Source organism: Palaemon carinicauda, chromosome 1 (genome assembly GCF_036898095.1).
Source record: "Palaemon carinicauda isolate YSFRI2023 chromosome 1, ASM3689809v2, whole genome shotgun sequence".
Taxonomy (NCBI): domain Eukaryota; kingdom Metazoa; phylum Arthropoda; class Malacostraca; order Decapoda; family Palaemonidae; genus Palaemon; species Palaemon carinicauda.
In genome coordinates, this window is record NC_090725.1 from 98296307 (window position 1) to 98321987 (window position 25681).

The 25681-nt window shown below is 45.2% G+C and overlaps 1 protein-coding gene across 3 annotated transcripts in view; it reads left to right on the forward strand.

Moving 5' to 3' along the window:
• Positions 1-25681, forward strand: part of Ced-12 (engulfment and cell motility Ced-12) — a 185219-nt gene that overhangs the window by 118636 nt on the left and 40902 nt on the right. For all 3 annotated transcript variants that reach the window (XM_068383010.1, XM_068383016.1, XM_068383000.1), the window contains exons 10-11: positions 5728-5833; positions 25456-25601. In XM_068383010.1, the coding sequence (XP_068239111.1) occupies positions 5728-5833; positions 25456-25601 (252 nt within the window). The remainder of the gene's footprint in view (positions 1-5727; positions 5834-25455; positions 25602-25681) is intronic.

A 25681-nucleotide genomic window follows, 5' to 3' on the forward strand; every position in this document is an offset into this window, starting at 1 on the left:
GGGGGGCCTCAAGGCGAGTTTAGTGGGGGTCCTAGAGACGATGCCCTGGTGCACGTGGGTCATGTCTCTTCGGATGACCCCATATGGAGTAAAACTGTCCCTGTCTCTTCACCCGCTAAATGGGCAGGTTTTCAGGTACCTCTGCAGCTGAAGGCGCCCCAGAGAAGGAAGAGTCACCGGTGGCGGATCCTCTTGAATGGGTCCCTCCTAGGACGCCCTGTAGGTCCTCGTTGAAGTTGGAGGAAGGCCTCGGATCCTGGTTCCCCAACGTAGAACTTCCACGCTCTCCCCCAGGATCACCGTCATCAGCTCTGGAAGTGTTCCTGCAGCCCGCGCTCTCTGTAGGACAACAAGCTGTTCAGACGACCACTCTTCGGGTCCCGGCCCCTCGGACGGGTTATGAAGAGTCCTCCGATTCATCGGTTGCTACAACCCCCTATTCCTTGGAAGCGGAAAACCGGAGGAATTCCCGACGGAAGCATGAGAGATCCCGGAGGAGGCACTCCCGTTCTCGGTCACGTTCCAGGTCTCGACATGGGAGGAGGCGCTCCAGGTCTCCTAGGAGAAAATTCAGGAGGAGCAGATCACCAGAGGAGGAATGGGCGGTCATCCTCCGCAGTAAGCTCGTGAATCTTACTTCGGTCCCGAGCACTTCAGGCTGGCGACCCAGAGACAAGTCCCCAGGAAGGTTCTCCTCCAGCCACAAGCTAGAACCACGGAGGGACCCGGCCTCACGGACGTCCTCCAACAGACGTAAGACCGCAGAGTTCCGACTCAATCCGCCCAGCGGAGGGAGTCTCCCCCTCGGACGGGCAGCCTTGTCGTGCCCTCAAAAGTGGCACCACGGACCCTGGAGAAGGAGAGACGGCTTCCTCCGTCGGGCAAGCCCACGGAAGCCGCGTCCTCAATGACTAACGACAGACAGAGGACGGAGCCCCCGCCGCCACGGCAATGCCCGTCCTGCGTCCAGAGCCTTACGCGGAGGCATCCGCCTGTGGGATTCCCTCTAGAGAAGTAGGCCGCCAGACGGAGGACATCGACGACGACGTGGAGGGCGCCCAAGCGGAGGACTCGGCTTACAGGAGGGTGATAGGCCTCATTAGACGACACCATCGTATTGAGGAGCCTGAACTCTCCGACGAGGATCCCTGGCACTCTAGCCTCAATAGACTAATGGAGGCCCCCGCCCAGCGGAGGGCTCCGTTGGCTCTTCCAGTGGCCAGAGACGTGAGGCTCGGTAGAGCTCACGTCAACAAGATTGTGTGTGGCAATGCAGAGGCCCCCAAGTCTCAGAGCTCATCGAAGTTGCTCCAGGAACTGAGGTTCCAGAGTAAATTCTACCTTCCAGAGGGTCAACGTCCAGGGGCCAGCAAGTTGGAACCCTCCCTCGAAGTTTTAAGCCAAGGGGCCTCAGAAGACAGGGCCTCATCAGCCCCAATCTGCTTCTCTCAGTCGACTATGATGGAGGAGATGGCAAAAGACCTTGCGAACGTCGCCTCTTGGCTAGATTGGTGGGCCTCCACTCTCGTAAGTGTTCAATCCTCCTACGACCTTTCAGTTCCGGGGAATCAGGCTCTCCTGAAGGAGCTAATCATCTCGGGAGGTAGGGCATTAAAGTTCTTGTCCTACCAGTCCCTAGCCCAATCAGTCAACTGGGTACTCAGGAGGAGAGACACTTTCCTGAGCAAGCTGTCGAGGAGGATACCGGACAGGGAAACGAGGGCCCTGAGAAGCCTGCCCCTATGGGAAGACGTCCTCTTTCCCCTGAAGGAGGCAGAAGAGATCATGGAGAAGGTCTTGAAGAGGAAGGAGGTGAGTGTTCCTAGACCTCAAGCACCGAGGAGGCCCATCCACATGAGGCCCGCGTCCGATGGTCCTGCTACTCCTCGAGCCTCGTCTAGCCAGCACAGGAGAGACTCCCCAGCTGCTCCTTGGTCACAGCCGTCTCAGCCCTCCCGTAGGGGAGCAGCATCAGCCCCAGCCTCCTTTAGAACTTCCTTCTCAGCCTCCAGAAGGAGATAGGGAGAGAGGCCCCTACTCCTGCCCAAGCCACAGGGGGGGATGCCTCAGACTTTTTTGGGAAGCATGGAAAAACCACGGAGCAGCCCCGTGGACAGTAACAGTGTTGAAGGAGGGGTACAGGCTAACATTTCTGGCAGAACCTACGCCCCTGATCCCGGCCATTCGGGCAGAGTGGTTGGCTCCCAAGGACCCCTTGAAGAGAACAGCCTTACAAGAGGAAGTTTCCACGATGCTGGCGAAGGGAGCAATGGAAACGGTACGGGACCTGGGCCCGGGCTTCTACAGTCGGCTCTTCCTGGTGGAGAAAGCAATGGGAGGTTGGAGACCGGTCATAGACCTCTCGGCCCTCAACAAGTTTGTGTGCAAAACCGACTTCAAGATGGACACCCTGAAGTCGGTCCTAGAGTCCTTGAGGGAAGGGGACTTCATGATGTCCATAGACCTCTAGGACGCTTATTTTCAAATCCCAGTCCACCCCTCCAGCAGGAAGTACCTGTGGGTGAAATGGGGTGCCCAGACCTTGCAGTTCAGGTCCCTCTGCTTTGGACTGTCCACAGTGTCTCAGGTCTTCACGAGGATCTTCGCGACAGTCTCAGTGTGGGCTCACGAACGGGGCATCCGCCTGATTTGTTATCTAGACGACTGGTTGCTCCTTTCATCCTCAGAGGAAGTTTTGAGGGATCAAGGTGTGAAGCTTCTGCAGTTCTGCAAGATTCTAGGCATCACCATCAACCTAGAGAAGTCTCATCTGTCACCCTCCACCAGGATGACTTATCTAGGGATGGTCCTGGATTCCCGTCTAGTGAGAGCCTTTCCGTCGGAAGAGAGGCTGACCAACTTGGACAAAATCCTCCGCCCTTTCTTGGCGGCACAACCCAGGAGAGCAAAGGACTGGCAGAGGCTAATAGGTCACCTCGTGTCATTGGAGAAACTGGTTCCCCAGGGGAGACTCAAGCTCAGGAGCATCCAATGGAACCTGAAGGGACTCTGGAACCAGACGGATTCCCCCCACAAGATGGTTCCAGTTCTCCCGGAAACGGAAGAAGTCCTAGTGTGGTGGCAAGACCGGACAAACACCCTCAAGGGGATGCCCTTCGCAGCCGAGCCCCCCGAGATGCTTCTCTTCACAGATGCTTCCAAGGAGGGATGGGGTGCCCATCTCCTCGGAAGGTCAATAAGAGGCAGTTGGACGGAGGAAGAAAAGGCACAACACATAAACATCCTGGAGATGAGGGCGGTTTGAAAGGCGTGCCTACAGTTCGTCAACCTTCTACTGGGAAACACCGTGGCGTTGATGTGCGACAACGCCACAGTAGTAGCACACATAGAGAAGCAGGGAGGACTGAAGTCGAGGGAGCTGTGCGATCTCACGTTAGAACTGCTGGATTGGGCCACGACAGAACAGATCACGATCGCAGCGAGGTTCAGTCCAGGGAAAAGAAACTTCCTGGCCGACGGGCTCAGCAGGATGGGTCAAGCGGTGGGAACTGAGTGGACCCTGCACTCAGAGGTAGCCAAACTCATTATCCAGAAATGGGGTTTGCCAGTGATGGACCTCTTCGCAACAAGACTGAATGCACAACTCCCCGTATTCTGTTCTCCTGTTCCAGACGCAAAAGCGGTGTTGGAGGACGCCTTTCAACACCGGTGGGACAATCTGGACGTATACGCCTTTCCCCCTTTCGCGTTGCTCAGACAGGTGCTCAACAGAGTGAGGATGGCCCACAACCTAAAGATGAATTTGGTAGCGCCCTGGTGGCCAGAGAGAGAGTGGTTCGCCGACCTAAAAGAACTAGCATGTCTTCCCCCGTGGCCTCTTCCAGACAGACCAGACCTGCTGCGGCAACCCCACTTCCAAAGGTTCCACGACAATCCTTGATCCCTCCGCCTTCACGCGTGGAGGTTATCGAGCGTCTCCTGAGGAAGGAAGGCTATTCAGCTAGAACGGCCGAAAGGATGTCGGGATATCTGTGGCGTTCATCGGCAGCGGTGTACCAGGCTAAGTGGACCACCTTTACGAAGTGGTGCTCCTCCAGAAACATCAAGCCGTTGAGGGCCTCTATTCCGGACATTGCGGACTTCCTGGTACATCTCAGGGATGTAGTCGGTATGTCTATCCCAGCCATCAAAGGAGTCCGTGCAGCTTCAGGACAAGTCTTCCTACTGAAGGGCATCGATCTGGGTTCCTCGAGACATATCTCCATGCTCATCAAGAGCTTCGAACAAGCATGTCCCCCTCAAGCCATCAGGGGGCCGTAGTGGGATGTGGCAAGGGTCCTGAAGATGTTAAGTGAACCCCCGTTCGTACCCCTGAAAGACATAGTGGACAGGGACCTCACCCTCGAGACTGTCTTCCTGTTGGCACTGGCATCAGCTAAGAGAGTGGGTGAGATTCACGGGCTGTCTTACGAGGTCTCACACGCGAAGGGTTGGTGTGAGATTTCCCTCAAGTTCGTCCCGACTTTTGTGGCTAAGACCCAGAATCCAGCAGTTTAGGATCCCAAGTTTGAGAGCTTCTCAATACCAGCAATTCCTTGTTCGGGCAATCCGGAGGACTTGAGGTTATGTCCTGTCAGAGCCATAAGGAAATACCTGGAGAGGACTTCTAATCTCCGTCCTGGTATCAAGAGCCTTTTTGTCTCCACAGGTACAGTGAAAAAGCCAGTTTCGAAGAACACTATCTCCTTCTGGCTAAGACAGGTGATTATCAGGGCCTATAGCAGTGTGGGCTTTTCCTGGCACATTAGGGGTCTAAGTACCTCCCTAGCTTTCAAAAGGAATATGGCAGTGGCGCAGATCCTAAGAGCAGGCACCTGGTCTAACCAGTCTACCTTCACAACGCACTACCTGAAGGAATGCTCAAGAAAGTCCCTAGACAGATTCTCTATAGGAACAGTCATCTCCGCGCTCCAAGCGATTTAACGGTGTAGCCCCAGATACAATCGTGAGTAGTAAGACCAAGAGACACAGGTTCGTTTCCTTAAAAACACCCTTGTTCTTCCTTCCCCCTCTTTCCCTTGGAGATAGACTCAGGTAAAGCCTGCACAAGACCTCGAGTCACTACATCATCAAAGGACACGTCTCCGAGGAATTCTTGCACCGGTGAGTTACTTAGACACTAACATGAGCTCTTTGTGTAGTTTTCGCCTACGTTTCGTTTTCTGACCGTCTCTGAACCTAGCCTCCTATCTAGGTTCCATTGCATCCTGCTTAGCTAGATCTAGGGGCCAAGAAGGACGCTCCCACCTCCTAAAGTGTAAGTCTCCTAAGAAAGTAGTTCGAGGTAAGTTTCCGTGTTGGAACAAATCACAAATTTTAAGTAATTTGTATTTTTCCTAACATACTTACCTCGAACTACTTTCGGGTAATGGCCCGCCCTTCCGTCCCCGAGTGTCTTCCTGACCCTTTAAGTGATTAAACAACCAAGAACTTACTGATGGTCGAGACCCAAGCTAGCACGCTCCCTGACCCGGGACTTGCCTCAGGGCACGTATCCTTCCGCCTGAGGTTAGCCTTCACAGAAAACGGAAGTATGGTAAACTACACAAAACTCTGGTCGGATAAGAGGAGATTTCCAGAAAGTAGTTAGAGATAAGTATGTTAGGAAAAATACAAATTACTTAAAATTTGTGATATTAGGTTTTAAATATAGCATATGAATATAAGTTAATGGATTTTAGGTAAATGTATTCCCTATACTTGCAGATATGCCAAACTGGTTCTTGAAAATTGTTACCGTGCCGATTCCCACGAATGCCCCTTTGGTCGTGCCAGCATTGAGTTGACCAAGTTGTTATGCGAGATACTCCAGGTAAGAAGACCCCATTACTGATTAGGTACTACTGTAGTTATGTTTGGTTATTCAGTGATCCTTCAGATCAAGATTTGGCAGCGTGCCCAATACGGTAGTTAGGTCATTTATTTCAGTCATTGTTAATCCTCTTAACCCACGAAGGACGACGGGCGCCGCCGCCAAAGGACGACGACGGTTTATTGATATTCATAGAAAAAAGAAAAGAAAAACTGTAAATGTATTATTTTTCACTCTAATATATAAGTATTTGGTATCATTGAAACCGCAAGAAGATGAGCTTTTTTAATAGGGCATTTATTGCTTAATACATTTTTAATTACTTTGGATATAAAAAAAAGATGTCTTTAGAAATCACAGTGGCAGAAAAATCAAAGTCACTTTGAAGCTGGATTATTACAAAACTTATTATTCCTATTTGTTGTAACAGTGCTAATTTTGTAAAGAATGTAATTTTGAAAAAGTCCTAAAAAAAACAGAATATTCTATTCAGTAATAGTGTGGTAAAAAAAAAATTATCAACATATCAAGTGACACTTTTTCACCATTTGGTAATGCGGATTTACAAAAATATTACAACTTTCATAATTATCTCTTGGAGGTTTATCAGTATTTTGCTGATAGATAATATAAGCATTTAGAACTAAATCTAGAAGTAATCTTTATTGTTCCTGTGAGTGATGTCTTTTGTGTTAGTAGCGCCTCTGCTAGAGGATGAAGCAACAGGTTCAATGTCAAGATCGTCGTCATAAACATCACTATTAGTAATATAATCATCATTATCATGCTCACTATGGCTGTTCAAATCATCAGCACTTATTTCTGAATCATAAAGATAATCAATATCTTTTATCAATATCTTTTATCCCGCCAACAGATAACAAAATCTCGATCGATAAGCCAAACGGAACCTAACCCCATCGACAACGGTGCATGCTTAGCTTACTCTATAACCTCAAAGTATAAGATTTCTGGCAACTTTACTTTGTAAACGATCACTGATTGGTTAAAGTAGCCTGTGATGTCAATAGAAGGCGGAGCTAAAGTCATTCCTATGAGTGAGAAAGGATGAAAAAAAAATGCATCCACAATATAGACGCTCGCAAGTTGATGGCAATTAATGCATCCATTATATGGATGGGTCATCCTTCGTGGGTTAAATAGCTTATGCAACCCAAAAGATCAAAACTTCCAAGACTCAAAGGTCTTTAGATGGGTTCACTTTTAAATGCATACAACGAGTGGAAAGCATCAAAGATGAAGCCAGATTGAATGATAGCCAAGTGAAAGTATTAAAATCACAAAACAAACAACAATATAGCAGAGGCAAAATGGCACATTGAATTTTTCTTTTTAATTTACACCATGTGTCATGCATGGCACACTGTGGGCAGAGCTAGGTAATGTGAATAAATAAGTATCTTTTTACATTTTTACACATTACACCCTGATCGGCATATTGAAAGTAAAACCATAGTGAAATGATGTATGAGAACATTTGGCATTACTTATACTGCACTATGCAAGGCGCACTATCCATGGGAATGTGTAAGAAAATGTCATTACTTACATTACATCCTGTTGGGATTGTATAAGGCTTACTACCATATGTTGAAATATTTATTCATTTTTGGGACAGCATGATCTCGCATCCAGACATTCTTACTGCATGAAACCAGTTTATACATGAACAGCCAATCTGGGACTTCAGTAAATCTAGAAATTGACCAAGTTATCCTCTTCTGCTTCAAGTTCAAGCTTGCTTTTCATATTTATTCTTAATCAGGTTTGATTCTGTTGACTAGGGTTATTGCTAATTGGTTAATGAGAGGTGTACTAGTATTCTTTAAATATGATGTACTCTACTCGTTTATCATTATTTATTTTGTCCAATGCCAGTGTCAGATTTGACATCATTGCATTCAATGAATATTAAATATAATGTTCAAACTCACACTGAGCAATTCTCTATTGTTGTGTTATGTTTTTGACCTACTCCTGTTCTTTAATGATTTTTGATAAGTAATTTCATGTCCTTTTAGCTAATATGTTCTTTACATTTGTCTAATAAGTTATTATTGATCATTTATACATTATTGTAGGAGGCATTTTGTTATTGAATGTTAGAGGAGTGGTTTTTATAAAAAGGGAAGAATTTCTGTTTTTGCAGGAAAAAGATGTAATTTACAAAAAAAAAAAATTCAAATGTTTGGGAAATATGATAAAAAAAAAGGATTGCAAAATTTCATAGTCTGAAATACCAAATGAAATTTTTCCTAATAAAATTAGTTACACATTAAGTGTGAAATACTGTTCACTATATCCATAGTAAAACATTCTATAGCTTGTCAATGAGTAACTTATAAGCTTAAATACCAACAAATTGTGTGAAGAAAAAATTTATGATACTTAGAGCAGATATTTACTACAGTATATTTAATGTAGGCTACTAAAGATTTTTGCCATTAAAAACTGGATTCTTGCAGAATTTTTTTCATTTGATGTTTGGGAAAAGACCATATCTTCTGAAGGATTTTTCTGTCGGCTGTTAAAGATCCTTGTCGTATATAAATTCATATTTTTTTCATCACTAAATGCAAACCAACGCTATTCATATAGGATATTGCTTTCGACAAAGCTGAAAGACGAGCCAATAAATTTTTAACAAGGGGTAACCACCCACCTGTTAGTAAGGGGGCCTGTGGGAGATAGTAGCTATCCCTCTCACTCACACACGTGGGTTGAAAACCCTCTTTGCTTATGGCTTGGGTGGAGAACAGATGTTACCGCTCTTCCCCCTCACCATTGTTGACTTGCCATTACCTACTAGTCTTTTGTTTTGCTTTTTGTATTCTGTGTGTGTTTGCTCTCTTGGCCATCTTAATGCGGATCTGCCCAGGACCTGAGGGCTGATCCTGCAGGACCTTTATGTCGTCCGTTGATACGGACCCGCATCAGTTATGTCCCGTTTACAGAGGGCAGCCCTGTGACAAGGACAATACTTGCCTTGAATGCTTGGAGTGGTCTACTCCTATTGGGAGAAATTTGGGTGCCGGCAGAAGAAGGCGGCTAAAAGGGATTCTTTGCCTTCGGGGTCTACCTTGAAGTCGAAGAAAATCAAGGCTGCTTCTGCCACCCCCCAGCCTCACACCAAAGTTCCTGTTCAGTCGATTTCCCCAGGATTAAAATTGAACAGAAGTGTAGACCGTTTAACCACAGGTCAACCTCGTTCCTCCCCAAGCGAAGCGGCCCCTCCTCTTCCCAGGGGTAGGCCTGCTCTTTTTTTGATGTTTCAGGCATGGTCATCCCTTGGCTTGACTAGCCCTCCTTTGAAGAAGGCACTTTTCTAGCTCCTTGAGCCTGTTGTGGAGAGGAAGCGATCATTGTCATCCTCCGAGGTCAATCCCTTGTCCCTTCTAAGAGTCAGCTTTCGCAATCTTGAGGTGTTGTCTTCAGCGTCTGCCGACGATTCGCGCCTAGCCTCTTCCGCTTTTGCCGTTGTCGAAGACTGCGCTTCCCTCCGTGCTTCCTGGCGGAGCAAAGTCTGAGGCAATCCTCTCCTGCATGGGGGCATCCTGCCTTAGAGTGAGATCCCCCCCCCTATAGACACCCCACCGGGGATCTTCCTGAAGTCCTCCCGCTGAGCAGTTCACCCCTGCGGAGGATCGTCATTGTCATCGGAGAGCTCGCTTAGTTCGTGGCTTTCCTCGTCACCTCAGATGCTCTTCCTCACCTCTGGGTAAGAGATGTCTCTTCGGCTCTTCTCATTCATCTGCTGTACGATCCCCTTCGGAGGATTGTCACTCGCCAGGACCTCACCTCTTTCCGACTCCACAACCCTCGTTACCTAGAATGCAGCTCTCACCTAGAGGTCGTCAGCTTGAAGAGTCGTCAGCCTCGCCGACAGTCTGCTAGTTCCTGACTCTCGCTTGCCTTATCAGAGTCTCCCTGACTCACTGTTTGACAGCCTTGTGGCATTCCCCAGTCCAACGTCACTCTCCGACCTCTCGCCGCCGAACAGCTGTCGCCTGTTACCATTGAATTGCCATATTCTCCGACTGCTCATGTAGCTCCTTCAGCTTGGGATTCTCCAAATGTCAGCAGTCCCCCAGCCCCTCGTCAATTACCTGGGACTCGTCTGGCAGTTCTCCATTTTCTGGCTTCTCGCCGATCGCCAACAGCTCGCCGTTCACCAGTTCACCGTCAATCACCAGCTGCTCGTCATTCTCCGACACTTCGTCGTTTGCCAACAACTCACCAATCTCCAAAGACTGAGCGATCGGTAGTTAACCAGCATTCTTTTTCTGCTCGCCATTCACCAGCTTCTCGGCATTTGCCTGCTGTGCGCTGTTCACTAGAAGATAGTCAATGACAACTGCTCGTCACTCCTGTGACTTGCCTCTCGCCGATTCCTAAGTTTTAAATATGTAACTTCCCTGGTTATTACCTATATATAGCTTTAATCTCGCGTTTCGATGCGTCATGACAGAAAATTCAAAATTCGTGGCGATCGCCGCCATGACAGTAGGTGGTCATACATGAGCGCCATCACTCATAGGCTAATAGAACCATTCCCAACAATCTTCAGAAATTCTCTGTCGTTGATCGAATCAACACCTCGGGAATTCATTTCGTGGATTTTTTACTTTATTCTACGATTTGGTGAAGTACCTTTTGTCTGATTATTGTTAATAGCTTTCGCTGCCTTTCAACTATCGAAGATATTGCATAGGATAGCTTTTTTGCTGGTCCAACTTGGACAGTTTAATTGAATTTGATTTTACAGGATATACAAGTTTTCAAACCCAGTAATGGTTCTTCTGTTGTTAAACTTTGGGTGTTGGGCTAGAACGGCTTTTGGGCTGCTCTTACTTCCCACACTATAACTAGCAGGGAGCATGTATGTATTTGTTTTCGTTCCTTGTTCGTACTTTGAGGGATCAAAGATTTTTTTTTTCCCCCCTTACTTTATTATCGAACAACTCAAAGTTATAATGGAAGGTAGATATTTTCTACATTGAACATTGTGATGTCACTATTTTGTAACGTAATCTACATAGTATGACTTGCATTATGTGATTTATTTTCTTTTCTTGCAAGAAATTTTTAAAATATTAGCTTACTAAGCATAAGTATGTTTATAATATAGGGAAATATATTATTTTCAAGTACTGTATATATTTGTCCTATTAGTATATTTCCCTTAGTCAATTTTCGATTTAGAGTTTTTCTCGAGCGTACAGTCATTTTACGCTTGTAGTATTTCTAAGGGAGATGTCAGATATTAAACGATCGTTTTTGTTTCACAATACTTGTATCGTTATTTAATATTTCGCTTTTGAGAATACTAATATTATTCATATATCCTATTGTATTTTCATTCTGGCCGTTGGCTAAAGAGGATGATCTCTCGCAACTGGCAGATCTATTATGATCTAATGTGAAATAATTTAAAGTGCTAGTATTCAATAGCACATATAATGACGCAATGCAGTCAATCTATGATACATATTACTCTTGACAATCGTTTTTTGTTTTCACAATTTCTTGTATCGTTATTTTATATTTCGATGTTGAGAATATTAATATTAATCATGTATTCTATTGTATTTTCTTTCTAGCCTTTGACGAAAGAGTATAATCTCTTGCAACGGAAAGGTCTATTAATATCTAATGTGTAATAATTAAAAGTGCCAGTGTTCAATGTCAGTTCAGTGGAGGGTGCGTCTGTTCGTGTCCGTCATAATCCCACCCGGGGACCTCGTTTCATGCTCCCCAACCCCTGGGAGAAGGAATGTCGAAAGGCCAAAGGATATGACAGACCTTGATTACCGAATGGACGTCCCCTCGAGCGATCATGTTAACAATGTACAGATCGTTCCATCTCAACAATAAAAGCGAGGTTAAAATGTATGCGTCTTAGTCGGACGCAAAATCGTGACGTAGTTGGAGCCAACCACTACATTCTAAACGCAAGAGACGTATGTCTCCTAATAAACCCTCCTGCAGTGACTGGTGTTCAACGGAGGTGTTCCTTTCGGACGAAGATTACGTGTCAACACCGAAACAATTACGTAAGATGCATAGTCCGTCGGATGGAGAAGGTGCTCAGTTTACGTCGGTACACGCTCCTTCCCATCCCCCAGATTGGGAAATGTCACAGGGTCTTTCCCCTGGTAACCACCTGGACAGACGCCAGTACTGTTGACAGACGCAGACGCCAGTCTGGTCTCTCGGGGGGAATCTCTCACAACAATCGATACACGATTCAGATCGTGCACAAGGCGCGCTAGAAGTATTGACAGTTGACGATACCTCTCAGCGATCACTACATCGTTCAGTTAGCGCACACGGCGCTCATTATATATCTGATTTGGCTGAATTAAAGAGGTCTATTTCGTCTCTGTTTAACACTTACGATTCTCGGGCAGAATAATTACACCTAAAAGAATCTAAAGGACAGCAATAGACCAAGAAAACGGTCTTCCGATAGTATCGGACAGCATAGTTATCCGATACTCCGTAACGCTCCCTCGCAGCGATCAGCTCGCGATGCGGCAAGCGTTAGGGCGGACACATGCGGCAGTCTGGTCTCTCCCTCACGGCAGACGCAGACGCCAGTTTGGTCTCTCCCTCACGGCAGACGCAGACGCCAGTCTGCTCTTTCCCTCACGGCATTCTGGACGCAGACGCCAGCCTGGTCGTATGCTGGACTTTGACAGTCAAAATTTATCCATTCAACAAGATAGTCAAGCAGTTGTCTCACCTTCAGGTGCATCGGGACGTGCGACTACCGTTCAAACGGACGCATGCTACACGCGGACAGCTCACGGCAAACTGATCAGTCTGAAATCTCACGGCAACCTAGACGCATGCGTCAGTCTGGGCATATGCTGGATGAAGACAGTCAGGTTTTTGTCCCCACGTCATTATAGACAAACAGTTGCCTCTTTTACGCCGCTGACTGGACGCGATACTGATTCTCCCTCACGGCTCACGGCAGATTCACGGCATTCGGGACTCATGCGGCAGTCTGGAAACTCACGGCAAAGTAGACGCATGCGGCAGTCTGGACATATGCTCGATGCATGCAGTCAGGTTTTGTCCCATGTCACTACAGACAAACAGTTGTCTCTTCCTTGCGATTGACTGAACGCGACACTAAGGCTTCCTCACGGCTCGCGGCAGACTCGCGGCATTCGGGACTAATGCATTAGTCTGATACCTCTCATGGAAACATACAACAGTCTCAATCTGGACCCATGATGGACTCATATGGTCGGTACTTGTCCTCGCAACAGGATAGACAAGTTTTTTATCTCTCCTTCGCGATTTTCTGAACACACAACTAACACTCCCTCACGTCACGCAGTTGACATACAACATGCTAAATGCATGCTGGACGCACGCGATCAAAATTTTCCCTCGCATGGTTTTACAGATGTTATTGCTTCCTTACAGCATGATGATCTTATGCATGAAGCACTGGAACCTGTCTCTCCCTCAAAGCTTACAGTACATAAATAATGCTTCTTCGCAACTGGAGAATATCCTTCACGAGATTTCTTCAGGACAAGATGAATTTTTTTGGAAGACAATAACCGACAGGATGACGCCATTTTGTCTCCTACTCATTCGAATCATGGAATCGATGTTCCATTAGCCGAATTAAAAGACGAATCTCAGGATTCATTACAGACAGCTGAGTTTAAAAAGAAAAAAAAAAGAAACATCCTCCTTCAAGAATATGGTCCTGTCTAGATATGTTAAGAGAGTTTTCTCATCTCTCAACCAAGGGACGTCCAAGAGAAAGGATCTAGGGAAGACCTCCTTTTTCTTTTCCTCAAACTCGACTGGCTTCCAGATCTAGTTGGTGGTATTCATCTGGGGGAAGTTCTTGGTTTGGGAGTTCCTGCCTCTTCCCAAGGAGACTTCTCCAGACCTGCTGACTCCTCACTTCAACAATGAGCAAGTCGAAGTTTATGTGGTCCAATTGTGAAATGGACCATCGGCTGAAGGAAACTTTTAGTCAATAGAAGTCTTCAGCATTACGGACTGGACTCTCGGAACTCTCGCAGAAGCCACAGACTCTATGAACGAGGCTCAGATGCATCTGATTGCCTGTCTGGATAAGTCTGAGAGGGATGGCCCCATCGAACTTTCCATCCCTTTTCACGGCAGGAGTTTCTTAAAAAGAGGACTATGTGTTGTTCCTTTTTATCTGCAGGTTTGTCCCTTATTTGGAGATTAACAGGCTGCGCCAGATTTTTTGTCTTGGACTGCTAAATAGATCCTTCCAACTAGTTTCTTAGTAAGGTTACAAAAGGAGGCTCATCCCACTTGTCAGTGTTTTCGTGGGAGAGCCCCTTCAAGGGGAACTCAGAGGATTACGACTGGAGGTCAAACTCGCAAAATCTCAAGACAAACCGAATCAAAAAGTGTGTCGGTTTATGCCTCCCATGTCGTCAATACCCTTAGAATTGTCGGTTTATGCCTCCCATGTCGTCAATACCCTTAGAATTGTCAACAGTCCACTCAGGTTACAGGTTACTAAGCAGCAGCTCTTTAAGAACAATTGAGCCTTATGCTGTTGAAATCAGTCATAGAATTGTAGAGGACACTCTCTCGGAGTTGTTTTTACAACATACTTTTCCTAATTCCAAAAAGCTCAAGGGGAGATGAAAACCTGTTCTGGACGTCAGTCAATTGTACAAGTACGTGTTTTACCCGGGCGATGTCCAATCTGACTCCCTGGCCTCACATAAAGGGAGTAGGGTTTTTTTTTGCAACTGGACGACTGACCACTAGAGCAGAATCACAAATAAAGTGTCTGGAAGCTCTTCAAAGGATAATGCCCTTAATGCAACAGTTAGGCCTGATGGTAAACGGGCAAAATCTTAACTATCTCCCTCACAGAATTTCATTTTTCTGAGGATGATAATCAGTTCAGATCGCGCTCAAGGCACTCCGGAAATGTTGCAAGGACTTTCCCCTGGTGGTCACCCGGCTACGGTTGACGATCCCTCGCAGAAATCAGCACACGGTTTAGTTCGCGCACACGGCACGCTTCAAGTGTCTGGTCTGTCTAAACTAGAGAAGTCGATGTCGTCCCTGTTTGACGCATACGATTCTCGACAGGGATCTGTGGATAGAGTCGCAGAGGAAATGACGCATAGATATCAAAGAGCTAGTGGCCATTCACCAAACACTAATTACTCACTTTTAGAAGAGGAGAAAAGCGTCAGGATGGATCTGCTCAGCAGAAGAAAACAAGTTCTTATTGCAGAATGGACCCTACATCACGAGGTGTGCACCAACCTTTGGATGTTGTGGGGTCAACACTTGATAGACCTCTTCGCCTCACAAATGACACAGAGGTTGACGGTTTTTTGCTCTACAGTACCAGACCAGGAAGCAGTCGCAGTGGACGTTTTTTCTTCGGAACTGGGAAGGTCTAAACTTGTACGTTTTTCCTCCATTCAAGATTCTGGTCAGAGTCCGGAAAAGATTCAGGGATTCACCCAATGTCCACATGACCATGTTAGCTCCTTTTTGGCCCATGAGACATTGGGTTGCAGAGATGATGGAGTGGCTGGTAGATACACCCAGATCATTACCAACTATTAGGGTTTACTAGTCCGAGTGGGACATATTTAGAGGGTGGTACAGGAATAATAGACTTTCCTCTACCAATACCTCTATAGCCAATATAGGCAGAGTTTTTCTATTTGTATCTGCGTACAAAAGAGAAGCTAGCTGTACCTTTCATCAAGGGTTACCGCAGCATACTAACCTCCGTCTTTCATAACCGACACATTAGCCTATCAGGTAACAATGATCTCTCAGATCTCATTAGATCTTTTGAGACGACTAAGAGGAAAGACAATCCAACCTCCTCGTGGAACCTGGATAAAGTCATGGCCTTTTTAACCTCAAGTACGTTTGTACAGTTGGACAAGGCGTCTTGGAAGTATCTTACCAAGAAGACTCTTTTCCTAATTACGTTGGCTACAGTCAAAAGAATAGGAGAGTTAAAAGCCATCAGCAAGAAGGTGGGCTTTAATGGAGACAATGCAATGTGCTCCCTTCAGCTAGGCTTTCTTTTCAAAGACGAGACAGTCAGCCTCTGATGCTCAGTTAAAAAGCCCTCTTTGCCTTTATCAAAGAATGCCCTGACTTTTTACATTAAGGATTTAATAAGGAAAGCTCTCCAGGATTGTGAGTAAGAAGTTTTCCCTATCCTTAAGGTAAAACCACACGAGGTTAGAGCTTTAGCAATTTTTATGGCTTACAAACAATAAAATGAAGTCAATTTTGGAGCCTACTTTCGGACGAAGGAAATCAGTCTTCTCAGACTGATATCTCAAAGCCGTCCAGACCCAGTTTGAGAATTGCTGTTCCCTGGGTCCGTATGTTACCTCTGGCGTCGTAGTTGGAGAAGGGTCTACTGCCTCTACCCTATAATCTTTTATTATACCCTTGCCTTTTTTTTTTTTTTTTTTTTAAACTTTGGAGTAGGTGGTCAGATTCAGTATCCTTGGCTATGCCAGGTTTGCAAGGGTGGTGGTTTAGCCACTCTAAGGGTAATGGACCTTATGGCAGCCCCAAGAGACTTTTACAGCCCATGGAGTGGACGATAAGTCTCTCAAGGAATGCAGGCGAAATGAGGCAGCTTCCTTATCAGGTTGTAATGCCAGAATCAGTATCCTTGGCTATGCCAGGTTTGCAAGGGTGGTGGTCTAGCCACTCTAAGGGTCGTGGACCTTGTGGCAGCCCCAAGAGACTTTTACAACCCACAGAGTGGACGCTGAGTCTCTTAAGGAATGCAGGCGAAATGAGGCAGTATCATTGTGAAGCCAGATTCCTTATCAGGCTAGAACCAGATTGTTAGTACTACTAATTGTAGTGATTAATAATTATACAAATTCCTAATGGGATGAGGTTTTCAACCCACCACCTATGGTGTCAATCAGCTATATATATGTAACTGCCAGGGAAGTTACATATTTAAAAATGGTATTTTTATTATAAAATAAATTTTTAAATATACTTACGTGGTAGTTACATATATATAAGGACCCTCCCTCCTCCCCTCTGAAAACAGAGACATGGAATTTCTGAAGATTGTTGGGAATGGTTCTGTCAGCCTACGAGTGATGGCACTCATGTATGACCATTTGCTGTCATGGCGGCGATCGCCACGAATTTTGAATTTTCTGTCATGACGCGTCGAAACGCGAGATTAAAGCTATATATGTGTAACTACTAGGTAAGTATATTTAAAAATTTATTTTATAATAAAAATACCATTTTTCACCAGCTTGCTGTCGTTCACTAGTTCCTAAGCGATCTCCAACCAGCTATCGTTCGCCAGAACATCGTCATTCAGTCTTCATGGCACTGTTCTTTGTGAGATTCTCGTCGCTCGCTGGTGCATTGGCACTCGCCATCCCGCCATTCGCCCATGCCTTGTAGAGGTTCATCTTCTCGTTCTCCGGCCTGCAAGCGCTGACCATCATGTTCTCCTTGCAGATCATCTCGCTGGACAGATAACTCCCGATGGCCCGACTTTCAAGGAGCCCAAGGAACCAGCAAACCGACCTGTTCCTTTCCCCCGTAAGGTGGAACCTACAAAACTCTAACCATCCGCTTCTGTCCGGTCGTCGATTAATTCGGGTAGGAATGTGCCTCCTTTTCAGAAACCCTCAGCTTCAATCCTCTCAGGGGATCTTTCAGACAGCGCCGCTGTGGGACATGAACTTTTGTTCAGTGCTCTGGTTAGGACATCCACCAGGCCTTTGTAGGAGGTGTTCCTCCCGTTCTACCAACCAGGACACCCAGGATTCCGCTGAAAAAATTAATTCTCTCCTCCAGCGGACCCAAGGCTTCTTCCACCTCTCCCCTGAAGAGGAAGAGAGGAGTACCCGAATGGCTGGACTCACCCAGGATTAAGCTGACGCCAGTACATACGTCTAAGCGAAGGCTCAGCATTATTGTGGCCACTCCTCCTTGAGTAGGCTTACACCTTCCAGCTAGCTAAGAGTCTCTGATGGGTGCTTTCCACCCCTCTCCCATCAAGGTGGTTCCACCTGAGTTCTGACCGACCTCCAAACCCCTACGGAAAGACTTCTCTCCTTCAGCAGGTGAGTCTCGAAGGGAAGACCTTCCAAGATCTTAACTCTGGAGGTTTTCTTTCCTCCTCACAAGGAGCTGGAGGTTGCAAAGACGCTACCCAAGTCCTCAGCAGGAACATTTAGACATTCAGAAGGTCTGAAAGACCATCTTTAAACCCTGTAGGGCTGTCAGTAAGCAAAGGCCATCATGCAACGAACAATTTATACTTATCTCGGGATGATGTCTAGTGGGTGGATGACTGATGACGACGACAACCATCTACCTAATACAGTCGTACCTCTACATACGAATTTAATCCGTTCTACAACCGACTTCAGATGTAGAAAATGTTCGGATGTAGAAACGAATTTTCCCATAAGAATACATTGAAATAGGATTAATCCGTGGTTGAGGCCAAAAACCTATGATAACTCCTTAATAGATTACTACACATAATTACACATGTCAATATGCACTCTAAATTAGATAATAGACATGTAAAAAAGAATAATGATCAAGAAATAATAAATAATAAATGGGTTTTTAGCGTCACTTTACCTTAGGAAGTCCAGTGCAGGTGTTGTTGGTCTTGCTACGCAGAGAGGAGACGGACGGGCGGCGAGGAGGTAGAGAGGTTGACTACGATAAACGTACACTACCGTAACTTATTCTAACTTACACTAAGTGAACTTTAACCTAACTTAGCTTATTTATTTTTTTTATTTTCATATTTTATATTTTTTTTTTTACATTTTCTTTTTTTCTTTTTGATGATTAATTTTAATCACTTTCACTCTCTCCACTTAGAATTGATTGAATTTTTTTCTCTTCACTTTTTGCCGTTTTCTTTGAACCACTTCCATCCTCTTCATCACGAGTTTGCTTTGTAGTTTTTTTAAAGAAGCTATCGATAGAAAGTTGCTTGGTACAGCTTTTCAGAATGTTTCGAAAATAAGTTAGGGAAACATCATCAAACTGCGCAACTACACGACAAACCTGCAATTTCTTTGGATGGTATTTATCGATGAAGTCGACCACGTCTTGATATTTTCCTAACACCTCTTTTATTTGCGCCGAACCTATTGCAAGTTCACTCACACGGACGCCACATTCATGCTTTTCAATAATTCCTTGCTTTACTTCTAAAGAAAGCATTTCCTTATTCCTTTTCTCACCACTACCACTACCACTTGCGAAACTAAGCCTTTTAGGACCCGTGATTTACCTAAAATACCGTAAAAGGATGAACGTAAAAAATCACGATTAAAACACAGTTAATAGCAGAACGCACAGGGCACAACCACACAAATCTGACGAGAACAGAGGAATGTCCCAAGCCACGCTAATTGAGGGTCCCTCCGAGGTAGAAATGCTGCCTTCTATCGGCGGAAATAAGAAATACATCTGGCGCTATGAGTACCATCTACGTGCACGGGTATTGTTTACTTCGGGTGTCGAAAAAAAATTCGGGTGTAGAGTAGGAACGTGTTCGAATTGTACTTCGCGTGTCGAAAAATTCGGATACAACCGGTACGACGTAAATTGCTTACTTCGTGTGTCGAAATGAAATTCGGGTGTAGAGTCGAAAAATTGCTCGAATTTTACTTCAGATGTTGGAAAATTCGGATGTAGATACGTTCGTGTGTAGAGGTTCCACTGTACTGCTTTTCCGAAGCTTTCAGAGGCTGAGCAGGAGGAGTCAGAGCATGCCTTCTGCCAGGTCTTGGCCTGTATGGGGGCTATCAATGGATTATCTGACCCAGCGGTGGCACCTCGAGAGGGCAGAGAAACGGTCTTTAACCATGTCTATGGCAGTCAGAAGTCCCCCAAGACCAATGCAACCTTGCCCTGGTCTAAGGGTCTGATGAGTGCCCGTCATAAGGCGTTCTCGCAGATCACAGGCTCCTTCAGCTCCCTCCAGGCAGGCTCATCCTCGAAACTTCTTTCACTGCCATTTGTGCAGCAGAGTAGGTACTTCGAGATTTTCATCGAGCCTCTTCCAGCACTGCCTCTAGACCACTCGTTAGAGGCACTGACTAGTGGGATCTCATTCGATAGACTCGGTCCTACAGGTCTCATTTTTGGCTTCAGAGATCCTAAACCAGGAGAAGGTGGCGAAGTTCGCCATGCAGGCTACTTCGTGGCTAGATCTTTGGTTGTGATCAGTGTGACACCTTATGAGGACCAAGGACTGGTCCAAGGAGAGCTCAAGGAAGGCGATGGAAACCTTTCTACTATCGGGAACTCAAACACTCGAGTTCCTTTCCCACCAAGTCATGAACTTGTGGGCGAACACTATCCTCCGGCGAAGAGACTTGGTGTCAGAAAGGTTACACGCAAAGAAGTTACGAGACTGAGGAACTCATCTCTGGAGGGTTCCTCCCTGTTCAGTCCAGAAGACGTCGAGTGGGCTGCGGAAAGATGGAAGAAGTCCAGCCAGGACTCCTTTCTTCATAAGGCCTTGACATCTCATCCCTGTTGACCACCACCTCCATAGAAGAAACAACAGCTGAAACCACCGTCGAACAGGACAGCTGCTACATCGGCTCCAGCCAAGGTGTCTATGAGGCCCTTTCCTGCCAAGGAGCGGAAGAGCATCGAGTCCTTGCGTGAAGGGAAGAATTCTAGAGGAGGTGGTTGAGGCCGCAACCACTAGGATGGGCAATCCTCCCACTTGTCCACCAGTGGGGGATACCTGCATCGCTGCTGGCAGAGGTGGACGCAGCTCGTGGCCGAGCCCTGGATGGTCTCCGAGATTCGTTCAGGGTATCATGTCCTGTTTACTCCATCTCCCTCCACTGACCAATTGTCCATTTTTATTGAGCTCCTATGCGAAGGGATCGGCAAAGGAGTTGGTCCTTAGGGCCGAAGTCCAGACCAAGTTGGAGAAAGGTGCTATCCAAGAGGCCCGTGACAACTCCCCAATCTACTTCAGTCGACTCTTTCTTGTGAAAAAGGCGTCTGGAAGTTGGAGACCAGTCATCGACCTCTTAGCTTTGAACAAGTTTGTTAAACAAACTCTTTTCAGTTTGGAGACGCAGACACGATTAGACAAGCAGTAAGTCCATAGGACTTCATGTGTCCACTGAACCTAAAGGACACACACTTCCAGATCTCAATCCATCTGTCTTCAAGGAAATATCTAAGGATCATACTAGACAACAAAAAATACCAGTTCAAGGTGCTGTGCTTCGGTCTTTCCACGGTACTCAGGTCTTCGGGAGAGTGTTCGCCCTAGTGTCATCTTGGGCTCACAGAATCGGCATTCTTCTCCTACGATACCTGGACGACTGGCTGATTCTAGCAGACTCGGTGGCAACCCTTCTTCAACTCTAAGACAAACTTCTGAGGCTTTGCCAAGATCTGGGGATCATGGTAAACCTTGAGAAGTTGTCTCTGCTTCCCTCTCAACAACTGGTATACTTGGGTATGATCATAAACACCGAACTCCAGAAAGTCTTCCCATCAGATGACAAGGTAGTGAGGCTCAGACGAGATGAACTCCTAGCCCAGAGGTGGCTATGTCTCTTTGGGGACATATCATCCCTGGTCCGTCTAGTTCTCAATGGTTGCCACAGGATGCGATCCCTCCATTGGCAGCTAGAGTCTAACTGGAAGAATGGACAGACCTCAGATGGTGGGTGGCAGACAAGAATCTGCTCAAGGGCGTTGACCCTCTCGTTCTCCCCTGGACTTGATGCTCTTTTCAGATGCATCAAAAGAAGGGTTGGGCCCACATGTTACACCACACAGCCTCAGACCTGTGGTCAGAGTCCGAAGGGTACCAGCATATAAATATCTTGGAGATGAAGGCAGCCTTCCTGGCCCTTAAACAGTTTCTGGCGGGTCACTTGGTGATTTTGATGAGTGACAACACCATAGTAGTGGCTGATGAGTGACAACACCATAGTAGTGGCTTACATTAACAAACAAGGTGCTACCTTTTTGCAGACCTTATCATATCTGGTAGTAGAGATCCTGAGATGGTAGAAAACCACTTAGTGATCCTATCAGTACTCTCAATTCCGGGCAAAAAGAATGTGCTCGCAGACAACCTGAGCAGAGCGACCTAGATAGTGAGCCCTGAGTGGTCTTTGAATCATCTAGTAGCCAACAGTCCTGACTTTGTGGAGGTCCCCGACTGTGGACCTGTTCGCGACGTCCTTGAATTACAGGCTCCTGCTGTACTGCTCTCCAGTCCCGGACCAGAAGGCTCTCTGGCGAGATGCAATCCAACAACAGTGGGACAACATCGACGTTTATGCCTTTTTCCCGTTCTGTCTGATGAGAAGAGTGGCAACGAGACTAGAACGTCGGTCAATCTCTTGATGACCCTCATAGCTCCTCTGTGGCATCACTCAGAATGGTTCTCGGACCTTCTGCAGCTCCAAACAGAGCTCCCAAGAGAGCTCCCTCCACGACACGATCTACTCAAACAGCCACATGCGAACATCTTCCACAAAGCCTTAGCTTTTCTACGACTTTACGCCTGGCGTCTATCCAGCATCTCCTCACTCAGAGAGAATTCTACTTGTCTTTAAGCTGAAAAGGGTAAATATTTCCTCTTCACTGGAACTTTCTCTCCTCATACAAAGTTATGAACTTACCTGTCCCCAGTTGGAAGTGAGACCTCCTCCTTGGAACATGGTTTGGGTCCCTCAGTCTCTGAAGGGTCCCCCCTTCGAACCATTATGCCAGGCAACAAATCGCCACCTTACTCTGAAGATGATGTTCCTACTCGCTTTGGCCATAAGAGTTAATGAACTTTATGGTCTCTTGTTTGACATCGCCCGTTCAAGGTGGTGGGGAGAGGTAAGCCTCAGCTTCATCCCTGAGTTTATTATTAAGACTCAGAATCCAGGGGTAGTGGATCCTAGATTCGATTCCTTCCGGATTAAGAGCCTCTGTTCTGTAACCGATGACCCAGACCAATTGTTGCTATGCCCAGTAAGGAATTTAAAATATTACCTCAAGAAGACATCTGCAGCTTATCCCCGAGTGCCCTCACTCTTCATTAGCACGGAGAAAGTCAAGAGGAGCATCACGAAGAACATCATCTCTGCTTGGATTAGCAAGGTCTTTGACCTGGCACTGAATCCTAATCCTCCTCCAACTCGTCGACCCAGAGTGATTGCTACGTTCCTGGCGTTCAAGCAAAATTACTCGGTGCGCAGGTACTACAAGCGGGGGTGTGGAAGCATAAGACGACCTTTACCACCCACCACCTGCAAAACATAACCCACAGGAACATGGGAAACATTTTTCATTTGTTCTGTGGTGGCTGCACAACAACTGATTTAAGGGACCCGGACAGAATGCCAGTATATGGTGGTAATGGAAGAAAAACACAAAATCCTGAAAAAATTCAGTGAGCTTTGTATGCCAATGGAGAATGCGTATACGAAATATTTTGTCAAAACTCCTCTTACTTTCATAGTTGTAGGGTAATTAGTAAAAGTAACTCGATAGATATTAAATATTGTTCCCTACAAAAAAATGCAGTATTTCTTCTGTTATCGTAAATTTTGATAATTATTACATTATAATGTAAAAAAAGTTGTGAGCAATGGCATCTGTATAGATTCCATGAGTCATAAGATGATATATTACCTGGCAATTACACCCTTCGGCCTCAGTCCTACCAGAAACCTCGTAGAGAGTACACGTGTGAGTTTGACATCTAACATTCACTCGTTTTTATGTCTGTTTTTCTCAGTTTCAGCAAGAATTTCATCATGCCAATAAGGAAAAGACTCAACATCTCGCAAACATAAAGAAGAAGAGAATTCGCAAAAGTTCAGAAGTGGGTAATATTGGGGAAATAAACGGAGTTAGTGAAGGAGAGAGATGATGAAGGAGCGACCGTCTTGCCTAAAGAAGCAAGATATTGAGCAAAGGGATCTTCATTTATGATTAAATTATGATAAATAACTTTGTTTTGGTTTATTGATATCCAAAAAGAAATATAAAATTCATAATAATCATGATTTATTGATATTGTCTTTGTAAAAGTACAAAAAACAACTTTGAACACCCGTATCTCAAAACTATACATATTGACCTTCAAATTCTATCTTCTCCCTTGATTTTAAAGATATAGTATTGAAATTTGATATATAACTTAAAAAGACATTATAAAACAATCAAATGTAGCCCTTCCAGTTTTTTTTCCTTAATTTTTTCCCCTGATTTTAAGGTTTTTTTTTACCATAATGAAAAAATTCATATCTAGCATAAAAATAACTTAAAAAAAAACTTAATTTGATTGGAGGTCTACATCAGGTCTATATAGGGTAGTAATCCCAGGTCTAAATATTAATTTGAAGGCAGTAGATAGAATTTGAAAAACTAATTTTCAGGATAAATCGCCCTGGAGTCGCAAAACCAAAGGTCAGAGGCAAAACTCCTTTGTGGTTTGGAGATGTTCTAAGTCACATTATTAAGTAGTATGAATGTCAAAGTCCTGTCCTTAAAAAATGGTATTAACCGGCCAGTCCTCTCAACATCTCAAGCTCCTTGATGTACAAGTAGGAGAGGATTGAGGGCAAAGGTTACCCAGGATTAGTCTGAATGAATGATTAAGAATGACTGGCTCCTTTTCTTCATCCTCCCCTCTCTTGGCTAATCAGCACCTAGGGTCCTCTAAAGCTGACTTCAACCAACTGCAGGTAAACCATTGTTCCCTTGTGTAACTTGGTATTGTTTCAATATTGTTGCGCCCTCATTCCATAACTTGGGGGATATTGGGTATGTCTTGGTACCACTGAAGATTCCTATGACTTGGAAGAATTCTTACCTTGACAGTCACATTGCTAGCATCACAAGCACACAGCTTGTGTAGGCCGCTGACCATAGATAGCATGATTTTAACGAGGTTTAGGGTTTCCACCAATTATTTGCAAACCACATAAAGGGGAAACCCCGGGTCAAAGCCGAAAGCCAGTTTGGCAAGGACTTCCACCCTCCTAAAGGGTAAGTCATCCCCTATAAATAGCATTGGTTTGTATTTAGTATCGGAATAAATGACAAATTTGGAAGTAATTTGTATTTTTCCTAACGATACAAACCTGTAGCTATTTACACAGATTGGCACACCAGTACCAGTCCCCCTTGAAGTCCTACCTCTAAGCAAAGTGGGTTCTCAAGCCAGGTGTGTAAGTGAGAGGGGTAGTTTGTACCCTCCCCCCTGCTAACTAGTTGGTGTGTGGTTAACCCTCATTTAAAATCTAATGGCTCGCCTTTCAGCTTCACTGAAAATAATATCCCGTATAAATAACTACAGGTTCTTATTGTTAGGCAAAATACAAATTACTTCCAAACTAGTCATTTTTGCAAGTCTTTACAAAATTCTAGTGTAATAGTAAGATAGTGTATACATGTATAATGTAAAAGAACCATTATCACCACAAAATCTATTTTCTACATGGTTTGTTTTGTAATTTGTAGAATTTTGGTATATTATGTAGTTCAAAATTTTTGGTTAATACCATCCTTTTACTTTATTCCAGATTGGAGATGTTCCCTCTGAACAAGGCCAAACCTTCTATCCAATGTTTTTCTCTCATGATCATGCATTTGAAGAGCTATTTTCAATTTGCATTGTGCTTTTGAACAAAACATGGAAAGAAATGAAAGCTACCACTGAAGATTTCAGGTAGGAAATTTGATCATGTATTTAAATATTTTTTACTATAATTTCAATTTTCCTACATATAATATTTTTGCCACATGAAA